This window comes from Cygnus olor, chromosome 4 (genome assembly GCF_009769625.2).
Source record: "Cygnus olor isolate bCygOlo1 chromosome 4, bCygOlo1.pri.v2, whole genome shotgun sequence".
In the NCBI taxonomy this organism is placed as follows: Eukaryota; Metazoa; Chordata; class Aves; order Anseriformes; family Anatidae; genus Cygnus; species Cygnus olor.
The window spans coordinates 35,049,379-35,063,853 of NC_049172.1; the positions used below are offsets into that span (position 1 = coordinate 35,049,379).

A 14,475-nucleotide genomic window follows, 5' to 3' on the forward strand; every position below is an offset into this window, starting at 1 on the left:
CCAAACAGAGAGGTAAGCCTTGTCTCTGGGGGGCAGCTGCTTCCAACACCAACTTTCATACCTGGCATGAGTAGTCTCCAACTAGGGAAGCACATATCCGTATACAGAGATATAGCACCTCAGGAAGGTTACTGCCCCCTACACTGTGACCCGTTCTCTCACTCACAGCGTTGCTCCCCAGTCTTCCTGAACTGTGTCAGAAAACATTGCTCCACCTGGTCACAGGATCACTGTTTGCAAATGAGATGTCTTGAATCTGGACTTGACCACAGTGGTGCTTCCAAAAACATCCTCAAAGAGCCCTCCCTGAAGCATGGTGTTTAAAGTTATTTTCTCCAGTTTTCTTTCATAAGAGTTGTCTGCCTCCCGGCTCCTCAGCATCGGTTGGCTCAGAAAATTGGACACTCTCCCTTTCCACGTGAGTACTGGGAAATCACTCTTCCTGACATTGCTGTGTGCTTTCTGGGCAAACCAGGCTCATGCCAGGCTCACAGCGCAAATTAAAACAAAAAGTATTTATGATAAGGGAAGTTCGGGATTACCTGGCTTCTGTCTGCAGGCCTCGCTCTACCACAGCAGCCCCTTCAACTTTTACACTCTGAATTGCAATGAGCTGTCATGTCTGTGGAGCCGTGATGCTCTCAGAGGAGCTCTGTGGTATTAGAATATTTTGATGAATTAGAGCCTTTGCTTTTACTTCGTCTCCCAGCCTCTGTTGTGGGAGAGCGATATCACCACCAATGTGTTCACATTTTGCAGTGCATTTGGCAGAAATGGCTAAACAACTGCTCGAGATGGGGACAGTTAATCAGAGAGAGGTCAGGATTTATGGCGCTTTGAATTCTTCCCGTCACGCTGAAACTCAGTGCTAATATCTGCGAGCCACGTGAGGGGCAGGGAGGGGTGCGTGTCCCTTTGCCAGGAGCAATAGTGTAGATAATGTGCACTGAGCCAGGGGAGAGTAGGCGCCCATGCAGGCCTCTGCAAAGTAGCTGCTCCTGTGCTGACTGGAGGCTTCCAGGGCAGACCACAGCTCCCGTAGGTGGCAGGGGCTTGTTTTTAAGTGGTGGCTGTGTACACACCATGCCACCAAAGCGCTACAGAAGCAAGGCAGGCAGAGTTGGTGTCACCTGTTCTGTGTAAGGGGAGGAGCCCCACGAGCACGCCTCACGGCCTTGCCTGCAGGGCAGCTCCGCAGCCAGGGCTGGTGGTTACCACACAAAACCAGCCTAGGCCAAGTCAGCTCAGTCGCCTGAAACACAAACTTGCGGGACAATGCAGGTGACTGGCACGGGAAGGAGAGACACCCAGGATCACGGTGAGTACTTTAAGTGCAGTAGGAGCCTGTTGGACTGAAAGGTTTTAGGGCGAGGAGCCATCTGTCACCTAACCCCCGTGTACCAGCCTTAGCGTGCACACACACATCAAACTGCCTCAGAGCAGGCGACGTTCTGCGGTCACTCGCATTAAGTCCTGATCCAAGTTGTTTTCCTCCTTCCTGACTAGAAAATCACAGGATAGTGGAACCTGCCTGGAAAATCACTTTCCAAGGCCACCTGTACCAGGAAGCTTGGTATTTTATGCAAAGTAAATAAAAGCCAGGCTGTGAGGGAAGTAAATGAAGAAAAAAACTGAACTAATATATTTGCAAAAAGTATGCTTGTCTTAGTCACCCCCTCTGTTTTTCCCAAATCCCTCACCCCGCTGTAGGGAGCTGCAGTGTTTCCATCAGTGAGACAATACACTTCCCCTTGAAAGCTGCTGGGTTTAATCTCACCATCAGATGGTGTGATTCATTTCTGCAGTCCCTGTTGTACATTTCTTAATATCAGACATGAGTGAAATATCTGCAGGACTGTAACTGAGAGTGGAGTTAACTATTTTTTCAAAGGAAAAAGATGCTGGAAATATATATAGTGTCCCTCGTCAGCTGAAAGAGCATGTGAAACCTGTGGCAGGCTCCCGAGCTGCACTGCTGCAACCTGTTGAGCCTGTGGTGGAATTGACTCAGTGAGCCAGAAGGAGGCTTTCATACCTCAAAAATACAGCTGGGTGGGTTCAGCTGAATCCCAGGCATAGCTCAAAGTATTTGGGCCAGCTCAGAGCTGGCACATCCATGTGTAATGGGGAGGAGAGGGCCTAAGCCCGCTGCAGGCCGTGCTATATAACGTTCTCCTCCACATGAATTCAGCCTCCCGTCACAGACCCAATGCTTGTTTTCAGGTATTTTGAATCTCTACCTGTCAATAATTTTCAACACCTTTCACATGCAAGTGTTCATGGTGAATCTATGAGGAAAGCTTAGTTCACGGTTTAACATGGTTTTGCCATCTTCAGCTTTTCTTTTGCATGCCTGGCAATAATCAGCTATTTCTGGGGGAAGTACTTTCTATGCGATTTTCTGTTTTGTCATGACCGGTTCCTTGGTCAGGAACTCAATCCTCTTTTCTCACACTCTTCCACGTCCAAATGAGGAGACATTTCTTCTCAGAAAGAGCAGTCAGGCATTGGAATGGGTTGCCCAGGGAGGTGGTGGAGTCACCGTCCCTGGGGGTGTTTAAGGAAAGGTTGGACATGGTGCTTAGGGACATGGTTTAGTGGTAATATTGGTAGTAGGGTGGTGGTTGGACCAGGTGATCTTGAAGGTGTCTTCTAACCTTTATGATTCTGTGATTGCTGCATTTAAAGAAACAAAACAAAACAAACTGTTCATCAGGAGCCAAAGCAGATGGATATTCACACTGGAATTCAGCTAGAATCTCACTCCACAGCAGAAAGGCTTTGGTTTGAGACCCAAATGCAAACTGCAGTAAAACAAATTTTGAGCCTGCTGACTTCCCTCCCCTTTTGCACTTGCTTCCACACTCTTCCCTATACTCGTTGTTTCCTTCCTCCCCTTCACCCAAATGTCCTACCTCTGTCTTCTCAATATTAATGAATGTGGGGTTCTGCAGAAGGGGTTCCCCACCCCTCACAAAACCTGCCAAAAAAAGGCATCTGCAGCAGCTTCTTCACTTCCCTGACTGTCTGACACTGCTTACTAGCTGAATATGAGTCACATCTCCAAAATGACTGTGCTGTTGTTTGCATTGCTGGGAATAAATGAAGCTGTTCGGTACTGCTGAGAAGGGAGGTAACCCATTGGCACTGTGCACATGGAAAGTGAGCAAGTTCTGTTTAGCCGTGCTTATTTTCAACTTCACTGCTGGTTTGCCTAGTGATTTTCAGGTGTTGGAAAGCTGTGGGATAGTAGCACTTGTTCTACATTGAAATAACCTGGGGTTTTGGTCTACCTGCATTGCTTCATAGCCTTCCTTCACTGTTAACCCAGTACCCGTGCTGAGTGAAGACTTAGTATAGATGAGAAGATCATCTGCATTGAGCTATTTCTAATTAAATTAATTAGATGATTAGTAAAAGTTACGCTATGCCCTTGAGACAAACGAAGGTGCAAAGCTCAGGGAGAAACCGATCTCTGCGTACCTGAATGCAGCCAAGTGCCTGCCAGGTTCTGCCCTTGGGGAACGCACCTCAGCCTGCAGGTCTGGCTGTGGGGCACGCCACTGGCTCTGAATATCAGCCACGAATTGGTGATGCTTTTATCCCGTATTGTTCACAACAGCCTCCCCATTAATTCGCTCAGCCTGGAAGCACCCTGGTGTCTCCTTAATAGGGGTTAGCGTTATTTATAGCAATTTACAGGTGTGCTGCTAAAAGACCAAACTGTAAATCACCTCCAATGTTGTGCTGTGATGAAGTGCCTCTACATTATTTAACAAATTGTCCCAACATGACTGAATGGTGGGTGCACAATGTAGAAACTTGCCACAGAAATGTAATACTGAAAAGGCTGCAATCCTGTGCGTTTAGTTTAGATCTGTAATTGCAATTGACATTCTTCTGGCGGTTTTGTACTCCAGGAGTATATTCAGCTTCAGAAAAGTGGAGTGCTCCTGACCTGGGGGTGTCAGCGGGGCAGTACAGTGCCTAATGCATGGGGCAGTGTCAGACAGCTGGCCATGCAGAGGTTCTGGGCACAAAAAAGGAACTGGCTGCACGTATGCATTTTGGTTACAGCCCACTGCCTGGAGTGTGCAGGAGCAATGTTGTTTTACAGTGTGTGAGAGTGATTCTGCCTCACTAGAAATAAGATTGAGATGCAATGTAACGCCAGCCAGAAATGCTCTGAGGTACCTCGAAATAAAGAAATATACATGCTCTGAGATGTTGGTCCATCATATTTGGCCTCAGTCTGAGCACAGCACTTCCCTGGGTCGAGGAAAGGCTTGTCATTGTTAAATGATGAGAGAGAGGAGAGCTGGAGCTGCACCTCCTTCCTAGAAAGCCTGTTCTGAAACCGAAGCACAATAATTGTTATATTGCTCCTTTCTCTCGTCCTTGCAGGTGTTTTTCCTCCTTCAGATGTGCAGGGTGCTGTTATGTGCTAAACAGCTTCTGTTTTTCTTTACTCAACCTAAGGCAGTGTAAAGCTTGTCAGGCATGGAGCACAGGCCCAGCTGAAAGGCCCCTGCCTGTCCTGCAGCTCGGCTCGCCCATGGGGAGATCTGGCACGAAGCTGCGCTGAGCAGCCCGGGCACCACGAGGCAGGAAAGCGCTGGTGCCTGCGGACACCACCAGCGCCTTCGGGAGGGAGGGAGGAATCTGGAGGAGTGGAAGGGGGGGTTGGTGGTCCTGCTTCCTTCCCGGGGGTTCAGGCTTTGGAGGTGTGTGAATTAGGGGGTCTTTTCTAAAGAGGTGAACTGAGTAGCCCTGGCAATGCATTCACTGCTTTTTACGGAGTAAATTTCAGTGAGTTTGTTGTTTGCTATTTAACCTTTGAGTTGTCTTGGTTAAACCTTAACATCAGTCAGAGCTCTTCTAAAGCCACAGACCTTCTAGAGCTATTGGTGAGGGTCCTTAAAACACTCCTGAGGGAAAAGGGACAGGGTGAGAACAGCTGTACCAGGAGCTGTCCCAGGACAGAACAGAGCACACGAGGTTCCCCAAGTGTCAGACGTTTCCCCTCACAGCCACGTCTCAGGAAGGCCAGCGGGGTCACACCGTGTGTGCCTGCCTGCCTGCGTGGTCGTGCCTCTCTCTGCCTCTCCCCAGCTCTGTTTTTAAGTCCACTGGCCCATTTCAAATAAGCATAACAGAGAGGGAAAGGGCTTAAACGTGACTACATCCCCACAGACTTTGTGCAGCGAGGCAGCTGACAGCAGGGACAGGCCCCATGTGTGCCGCACACAAGGGAAAAGGCAGAAAATCACACACGTACCTGCCCCAGGCAAGAGATTTTATTAATGCCCCATCCCCAAGAAAAGCAGGGGTCAGAGTTTGTGCCTTATTGGACACCCGAGAATACAAGCAGAAGATGTGAATCCGAGGGGAAATGGGCCTCTTTGGCTCCAGCGCTGCTCGGCCTCCCCGCCGTGGGCCGGGCTGTGAAGCGGGGAGCTGTGCTGCTGTGGGGACAGGCACCAGCCCGTGCTGTGCCTTGGCACTGGGTTGGGCACATCGCCCCCGCTGCCAAACCCAAACTGAGGGGCTCAGCTGCCTGGAGGCATGGGGCAGGTGCGGCAGGGTTGGGCCCCTGCTCTGGGTGCTCTGCTGGGGCCTGGAAGGGTTCTTCATGGTTCCTCGTCCATCCCCTGCTGGAAGGAGGGCAAGCAGCTCCCCCAGGCACCCAGGGCACTGAGAGCCGTGAGGAGCCCTGGTGCTGCTGCTGCCGTGGACAGAAGCACGGAATTGATGTGAAGGCCCAGATAAAAACGTAAAACTCTGGGAAAAGTCTTTAAAAAAAAAAAAAAAAAAACAGAAGAAAGCAAGCAAAGCATCCAGTCCACTGGGACACGGGGTTAAATACCCTGTCACTCACCTCTGGTGCATTTTTTTCCCCTTTTCTGCCCACTCTCATCCACGCTGTGCCCCTGCTCTGGCAGCGGACCCGCAGCTGCGTACGGCGGCACTGCTGGGTGCGTGCACGGCCCCCCCAGCACACCGGCACCGGAGCCTCGCGGCTGACGTGTTTGGCAAAACTAAATAAAGAAATAAGGGAGTGAATGAAAATGTCAGCCGCATAAATATGCCACGAGAAGTTTAGGCTTGGGATCCGAGCGCTCAACGCGAGACAGCTTTGGGACAGAAAGGCAGGGAGCGAAATTTACACCCCGGCGAGCTGCCACCGGGGCAGCAGCTCCCCAACCGGACCCATCGCACCCAGAGCAGCGAAACCTCTTCAGGGGCCAACTGCGCAGACGGGGGTGCCCCCGGGTGCCCCCAGCCCCGGGCCCGGGGGGGGACAAAGGCTCCCACGGGTGTCCCCGGGGGCAGCACCGGGGGGGGGCTCGGCGGGGTCCGGCTGTCAGCGCCGCCCCCCCCGCAGCCCTCCTTAGCACTCTCATTACCGCGTTATTGCTTTCGCCCGGGGGAAACCCGCAAAAGGCGGCGGGGGGGGGGGGGCGCGGGGGGCTCCCCGCAAGCAGCCCGGGTGGGGGCAGGAGGCGAGGATTTGGGGGAGAGCCTCGGATGCTCCCGAGGCCGCTCCCTCGGGGGGGGCGTTTGGTGCACCCCGAAAGCGGAGCCACGACCCCCCGGGGGGGTCCCCGAGCCCCCAGCCCCGAGGCCTTGGTGGGCGGGGGGGGTCCGGGGGGGCCCGGCCCCTGCCCGCTCCTTCCCCCAAACTCATCTAAATGCCATCAATAAGGGAGCGCGCTCCTTAATGAGCTCTCAACTTTAAAGACTTGAAGGATATTAACAAGCCGCTTGACAAATGGTGCTTAGAAGCACATTAAAGACGCTGCTAATGGAGCGCATAATGACGGCTAATTTTCGATCAGATATAAATTAGAGCCCCAACAGTTATTTGCCTTAAGGACTTTATGGAAATGAGCCCGCTCCGGATAAGCGGGGAGGCGAGGCCGGCCCCGCTGCGCTGCGCGGCGCCGGGCGGGGAGCGCGGAAACTGCGCGGAAACTGCGCCGCTCCCCGCGGCACGGCCCCACCGCCCCTGCCCGACGGGAGCCCCGCAGGAGGAGGAGGAGGAGGCCGAAGGCTCCTCCTGGGGCAGGGCCCAGCTGCCCGGGACGCATTTTTCGTCCCCTGCCGTTTTTCTTTGCGATTTGGAGCCAGGGGAGCGAGATGTTGGTGTTGCCGTTTCTTCTTTTCTCCTTTTTTTTTTTTTTCGTTTTTTCTTTTTTTCTTTTTTTTTTCTCTCCGGCAACAAGTGCCGGCGGCGGGCCCAGCGCCGGGGGAGGCGAGGAGGCACCGGGGGCTCCCCCGGCGCTGTGAGCAGCCCCCGCCCCGCAGGGGAGGTCCCGGCCGCGACCACGCGGAGCTTCCTCGGGGATTTTCTCCCCATCCCTTCCCTCGCTCCCCTCCCAGCTGCCCGGCCTCCTCTTCCTCCTCTTCCTCCGGGCGTCCCTCCTGCCCGAACAGCGGGGACAGTTGCGGGGTGCCCCCGCCACGGTTCCCGCACCGACCACCCGCGTTCCCTGGGGGGGCACACACGCACACCCCCCGCCCCCCCCGCGCCTCCCCTGCGCGGGATTTGCGCGGCGGGCCCCCACTCACCCTGCGCGGCCCCGGGGCTGCGCCTCCGCCTCCTCCCTGCGCGCCGGCTGCCCCGCTCCATCGATTTGTCCCTGGAAAAACGCGGCGCGCTCTTATAGCAGCCGCCAGCGATTAATATTGCATTAACCCTATTAAAAAAAAAAATGGGGGGGGAAAGGGAAAAAAAAAAAAATCGCCGAGGCCCGGAATACCGCGCCCTAGCAAAGCCATCTATTATTAACGAAAGGGTAATTGGGGAGCGGGGCGGTGTGTTGTGGGGCAGGGCAGGGAGACACGGCCGTGACAGCGTGCCGGGAAGGAAGGGGAGCCGAGGGTGGCTAATATTTAATTTCAGGTCTGTGGTTTTCTAATTCGAGATTAAAAGCAGTCACGTCTTTGAAGCCAGACACTTGGTGTAAACGTACAGTTAAAATATTCCATCCCGCGGTCCCCAGGCAGAGCTCCGCTACTCCCAGGCTTCATTAAATTTTAATTATCATCCCAGACTGGAGCGAGGGAAGAGGGGGAAGACCGTCCACCTAATTGCGAGTGATAAAGGCGAGGAGGACGCCGGCAGCTTCGCCCTCCCGGAGCGCGCCCGGCGGCTCGGGGCCGCTCCCGGCCGGGGCAGGGGACGGCCGGGGGCTGCCGGGGAGCGGCGGCCGAGGAGCGGCGGAGGGGGCCGGGGCTCCCCGCGGGGCCGGCAGCTTCATTGTCTCCCAAAACAAAGCGCTCCGAAGCCGGGGGGCTCCGGCAGCCTCCGCCCCGCCGCTGCCTCCCCGCTGCCTGCGCCGGGGCCGGGGGGCTCCGGGCGGCGAAAGGTGGGGAAAAAATAAAAATTAAAAAAAAAAAAAAAAAAACACAAACGAAAGGCGTCTGCTTTCTGAGCGGCTGCCTGTTATCACCTCGCCACTTAATTTTATTTCCATTCTCCCCGCGTTAAACGGGAAGCCCGGCTCGCAGGGGAGCCGCCGTGTGCCTGCAGACGGGGGATGTCAAGCGGAGACTCCCCGTGCAAAGTTAATTTCAATTCCCGAGGAGGATTTCGCCTTCTCGCTCGTTCTGACCCTCAGTAATTAGCTGAGATAACTAATGATTACTTACTTATTCCTTGTAATTATCTGGATTTAATAATTCGCTGTGTAATTTATTAATTCGCCCATAATAGCCTCGAAGTGAGCGGCTCGCCGAGCAGGGCGCAGCGAGGCGGCGGAGCCCGCTGCCCGCCCGACGCCTGTCCCCGCGGCCGCCTCTGGGCTCTGGGGGTCCCCCCGGGTCCCCCCCCAGCCTCTGCCGTCCCCCGGGGGCAGCCCCGGCCCCCCCGGCCCCGGTCCCGCGGCCCCCCGCCTCCCTCCCGCAGCCCCTCCGCGCCCGCGGGGGTTGCGTGATCCCGGCCCGCTCCGCCGCGGGGCTCAGCGCCAGGACAGCGCCTGCCCCCCCTCTCGACCCCCCCGACCCCCCTCGGACCCCCCTCGGACCCCCTTGACCCGAAATCCCCGCTCCCATCCCCAATAGCCCGGCGGGGGCTGCGGGCCGGGGAAGGCGCCGCCACCGCCACGGCAGGAGCCGGGGGCTGCGGGGCCCGGGGGGGCTCGGAGGGGTCGGGGGGGGGGGGTCGGGGGGGCCGTGGGGGCACCTCGCCGTGCCCAGGCGGCTTTGAAGCTGCAGCTGGAGCTGGTGGCAGGGCGGAAAGATGAATATTTACGAGCGCTTTGCGGAGCATCTCCGCTCCCCTCCCCGCCCGGCGTCGGGTTTCCCCGGCTTTTGTGAGCGCCGCACGGTGAAAGCACTTTTTTTTTTTTTTTCCCCTTTTCCCCGCTTTATTTATATAGAAATATTTATAGATATTTTTTTTGTTCGCGACGCCAGAAGGAGCCGCGCAGGCTGCGGGGCCGGAGGGGACCGGGGGTCCCCCGTGTGTCCCCCCCGAGCCCCCGGGGCGGGGCGGGGCGGGGGCGCGGAGCTGGCCGGGGGGGGGGGTCAGGGGGGGTCAGGGGGGGTCTGGGGGGGTCGGGAGCGCGTCCCCGCCGCGCTCGTCCCCCCCCTGCCCCCGGCCGCAGGTTGCGGGATTGGATTTCGATGGGAAAAGGGGAGCGGATGGGGTAGGGGGGGGCAGAAAGAAGCAGCAAACGCGCCGTGCCAGTAAAACGTTAAAATCTGTTTTTTTTTTTTTCTTTTTTTAATGAAAGACGATTCAACACCATTTAAAAATAACGCGGTACAGGACTAGAATAAATAAACCTATTGACTGAATAAATAAATAAATAGAAAAACGGAAAGGAAAAAAAATAAAAATAAATAAAAATAAAAAGGGAAGCGAACCAAAGCAACGAAATCGGGTCATGTACAGGATTTAAGACTGGCGGCAGTCTCAGCTAGAACAGCAATACAGCGAAATCTGTACGAGGAGGTCCAGGTGCGCGCCCACCCCCACTATTTACAGGCGGCCGGGAGCGGGCAGCGCCCGCGCCCCCCCCCCCCTCGCCCTGCAGCGCCCCGAGCAGCGGCACCGCGCAGCCCCGCGCCCTGCCCAGCACACGGCTTCCCCGCGGAGACACCCCCCAAAAAAAAGGGGGCCACCCTCCGCAGCCGGGTACGGCCGTGAAAGGCGGCGAGCGCCCGGCGGCCCGCGTAAATACGGGGCTGGTGAGGAAATAACGGGGCCGGGGCGGCTCGGGGGCGGTGCGCCCCAGCTGCGGGGGGGAGGCGAGGAGGGGGCGAGCCGGGGTCCCCCCCGTGCCCCCAAATCTCTGTGCAACGCGGAAAACGAGGGCAGGAGGAGGGAGGGAGCGGCTGGGGCCGGGCCGGGCGCTGCGGGGCAATTTACAGCCGGCCGAAAGGGACGGTCGGGAGGCGAGGCGAGAAGCTCACGTTCAGAAATCCTACCAACACAAAATGTTTGATTCCCACTATCCTTTTTTTTTTTTCCTTTTTTTTTTTTTTTTTTTTTTACTTTTACCAAGACTTAGATTAAAGAGGTGCAATTAACTCGAATGAGCACGAAATGAAGTTGCTAGAGAGAGAAATTAATAATTTACAAGGGGCTGTTTGGCGGCAATCTAATAACAGCTTTCGGAGACCAGTGAACACAGCGGGGTCGGCTCCTTCCCCGAGCGCTACGACTCCCGAGGAGGACGGGGTGGGGGGGGGGGGTAGTAACGACAGTAAAAATATATATATATATTTATAATACGCAGTGTAAATGCAGAAAACCCTGCCATCTTTTTTTTTTTTTTATCATTATTATTATTTAAATCAAAATACTTTAGAGGCGTCCCTCGCGGCGCGAGCCTCCACTCTGGATTCCAGTCTGGGTCGCGAGCCCCCGAGCGGGGTGCGGGCGGGCGCGGGGCCCCCCCAAAAATCTTCCCCCCCCGACCCCCGTCCCCCCGGAGCGGGCCGCGGCGGTACCTGCCGGCCGGGGCGGCCCCCGGCCCCGCGCCCCCTGCGGTGCCCGTCCCGGGGCCCGGCGGCGCGGGGTGGGCGCGGGGCGGCGCGGCCCGTCAGATGCCGGCCGAGTACTTCATGCGCTTCTGCTTCTGGCGCTGGTTGCAGAACCAGACGCGCACCACGTTCTTCTTGAGGTCCAGCTTCTCGGCGATGGCGGCGATCTTCTCGGAGGAGGGCCGCGGCTGCAGCGCGAAGTAGGCCTCGAGCGAGCGCTTCTCGGGGGCGGCGATGGAGGTCCGCTTGCGCTTCTTCTCGGCGCCGCTGAAGAGCTCGGGCTTGGCCAGCTTCTCGCGGTGCGACTTCTCGGCCTCCTCCAGCCAGGCCTGCAGGATGGGCTTGAGGGCGATCATGTTGTTGTGGGACAGCGTGAGCGACTCGAAGCGGCAGATGGTGCTCTGGCTGAGCGAGCCCACGCCCGGGATCTTCAGGTTGGCCAGCGCCGAGCCCACGTCGGCCTGGGTCACCCCCAGCTTGATGCGGCGCTGCTTGAAGCGCTCGGCGAAGGCCTCCAGGTCGCGGGGGTCGGCGTCCACGTCGCTCACGCAGCCCATGTGCGCCGGCAGCCCGTGGCCGTGGGCCATGCCCAGCGCCGCCGGGTGCATGGGGTTCATGCCGGCCATGTGCGGAGCGTGGCCCGGCGTGGAGACCACGGCGCCGTCGGGCCCCGCCATGGCCCCCAGCGCCAGCCCCGGCGTCAGGTGCTCCAAGAGTTCCCCCTCCAGCGCCTGGTGGGGCTGGTGGTGGTGGTGGTGGTGGTGGTGGTGGTGGTGGTGGGCGCCCGACAGGGCGGACGGGTGGGAGATGGGCACGGAGGACGAGGAGGCGGCCGAGGTGCAGGGGATGGTGTTCATGGTGTGGTACGTGGCGTCCGGCTTGAAGGGGCTGTGGTGCGGCGGGTGGTGGTGGTGGCTCTTGCTCGGGGAGACGATGTCCACGGCTGCCAGGGCTTCGGCGCGGGCCAGCAGGCTCTCGTCCAGACCGCCGAATATATTGCTCTGCAATTGCAAATAGAAGGCGCACATACCGCTCAGCGGGGAATTCGCCTCCCCGCGCGCTCCGCCGTGCCACTAAAACCTTCCCCGCATGTTAAAAAAGAGATCCGGGGGGGGGGGGGGGGGGGAAAGGACGGGGAGGGGGGGGGGAGGACGGGGGGGGGGGAGCGGGAGAAGGAGCGGCACGGGGAGCGAGGGGAGCGGGCGAGGCGCGCGGGCTGCCACGGGCGCGCACACGGGCGGGCACACGCGCACACACGCACGCTTACACGCGCACACACGAGGATGCACACGCACACCGGCCGCCCCACGCCCCGGCGGCCCCACGCAGCGGCCCCAGGTCATAAAAATTCATGGGGGCGCCGAGCCCCGGCGCATGCATAAGTTGGGCGAGCGGCCCGGCGCCGCCGGGTGATTTGCTGCGCGGCCATGAAAAAATCATCAGGCGGCTCCGGGGGGCCGCCGAGAGGCTCCCCTTAAAGCCGGGCGGCGGGCACCTACCGGAGGGGTGGGCAGGCAGCCCCGCCGCATCGCCTCCGCGCCGCCGGAGCCGCCGGAGCCGCCGCCGGAGCCCGAGCCCGAGCCGGAGCCGCCGCCGGAGCCGGAGCCGCGAGCGGCGGAGCCGCCGGTGCCGGTGCTGCTGGGGGGGCTGGCGGCGGGGGCGGCGGCGGAGGGGCAGGGCGAGGCGCTGTGCAGGGCCGAGTACTTGGCTTCGTGGAGGCCGCCGCCGCCGCCGCCGCCGTGGGGGAGGCCGAAGGGCTGCTTGCTGCTCAGGGACATCATCATCGTGCTCGCCGCCGCCGAGGAGGGCAGGGGCGCGGGGCCCGGGGGCCCGGACCCCCCGGAAAAGCCACAGGAGCCCCGCCTACACCCCCCGGCGGAAAGAAAAAAAAAAAAAAAAAAAAAAAAGGAAAGAAAAAAAGCGAGATTTTTTTTTAAAAAGGAAAAATTTTAAAAAATCCCGCACGGCCCCCAGCAGGGCGGCCGGGAGCGGCGGCTCCGGGGACGCGTGAGGGATGCTCCGGGGATGCTCCGGGGCTGCGCGGGAGCTGCGCGGGGTTTGCGCGGGGTTTGCGCGGGGCTGCCTCCCGCCCGGCCGCTCGCCGCCGTCCGCCGCCGCCTCCGCTCCGGCGCCGGCCCTCGCCGCTCGCCGAGTGCCCTCCCCGGCGCCGCGCCGGTGGGTTTTACTCGCTCCCCTCCCTCCCCTCCCCTCTCGGCTGTCACCGCAGCCCCGCTCCCCGCCGAGGGCCCTGCGCGCCTGCCTCCTCGGCCCCGGCCCCCTCCCCTCCGCCGCCGCCCCCGCGCCCACGCCCACGCGTGCCCCCCGAGCCGCGCACCTCCCGGAAAGGGGAGGGCGAAGGAAGGGGGGGGGGGGGGGGGAGGAATTAAAAATAAAAATTTAAAAAAAAAATAAGAAAAAGAAAAAAGCGCCCCCACCCCGCCCTCGCCGCCCCCAAATCCGACCTCCGTTAGGAAATAAAAGGCGTGAAATAAAAGGGGAAGAGGGGAGGGTCCCGTCCGGGCTCCCTCCGGAGCTCGCAGCCGGGGATGCGCAGCGCGCAGCGGCCGCGGACCGGGAGCCGCCGGGGGGAGGCGCGGAGCGGCCGCCGGGGCTCCCCCGGGGGCTGGGGGGGTCCGCCTGCAAAGAGCAGCGCTGTCCCGGCAACTTCCCTGCCGAAAGGGGGGAAAAAATAAATATAGAGAGAGAAAGGGAAGGGAGTCGGGGAAGTCGGGTTTAGTTAAGGTGGCCGGGTGTGTTTCCGTGAATTTTCGCTGTGCGCCAGGAAGGTTAAAATAAGTGCTTAGGTGTTTAATTTCTCACCTAAACAGCAGACTTGGTAATTTTAAGGGAAATAAAAAAAAATTGCATTGTATCAGCTCTCACTGTCGCCAGCTCAGAGAAATGAAATAAATCAAAGTTAAAAGCTTGAGTATCATTTAATTATGGTGCGAATAGCGCTTGGAAAGAAGTAGAACAACATCTCTAAACAAATTATGGCCGGGCCAGGAAGGAATTATTAGATTGAAATTTCATTTAGGCTCGGGAGACACAGCGCTTCAATATGTAATCTGTTATGCCTCATCTGATTTGTATGCTTAATTCAGCTTGACGAATTTATTAGTTTTCATAATAGTAAAAAAATTGAGCAGCACTATGGGCTAATGCATTGTGTGTACTATAAATTGTATGTCACCGTTGAAAGGCTGAAGTCTATAGAAATCTTTTATTAATGACAACGCAGGAAAGAGGATTTTCTTGCAAGCCTTTAAGGAGTTCGTGCCAAACCTCCGCGCTTCGCGTCTCAGTAGGCTATTAACATATCGTCATACTAATTAGGCTACTTCATGAGTGATATAATTTCAAACTTTAAATTATGTTCTAATTAACAAGGGTTGTCCAATTTGCTTAATCTTCAAAAGCCTTTTGGCTTGTCTAATTAGCCCAAACTACCGAGCCCCTCCAACGCCTGACGAAAGTCCG

At 57.9% G+C, this 14,475-nt stretch overlaps 1 protein-coding gene and 1 long non-coding RNA gene across 2 annotated transcripts; both read right to left on the reverse strand.

Moving 5' to 3' along the window:
* Positions 1 to 5,273: 5,273 nt before the first annotated feature.
* Positions 5,274 to 7,692, reverse strand: LOC121070112. Its single transcript, XR_005819902.1, has 3 exons — positions 7,573 to 7,692; positions 5,879 to 6,038; positions 5,274 to 5,792 (listed from the first exon to the last, which is right to left on the reverse strand). It is a non-coding gene; the product is annotated as an uncharacterized LOC121070112 (long non-coding RNA).
* Positions 7,693 to 11,017: 3,325 nt separating this feature from the next.
* On the reverse strand, positions 11,018 to 12,815 carry POU4F2 (POU class 4 homeobox 2). The gene is made up of 2 exons (XM_040555803.1): positions 12,495 to 12,815; positions 11,018 to 11,996 (listed from the first exon to the last, which is right to left on the reverse strand). The coding sequence occupies exons 1-2, from the start codon at positions 12,777 to 12,779 to the stop codon at positions 11,055 to 11,057; spliced, it is 1,227 nt and encodes a 408-aa protein (XP_040411737.1). The 5' UTR covers positions 12,780 to 12,815; the 3' UTR covers positions 11,018 to 11,054.
* Positions 12,816 to 14,475: the final 1,660 nt, after the last annotated feature.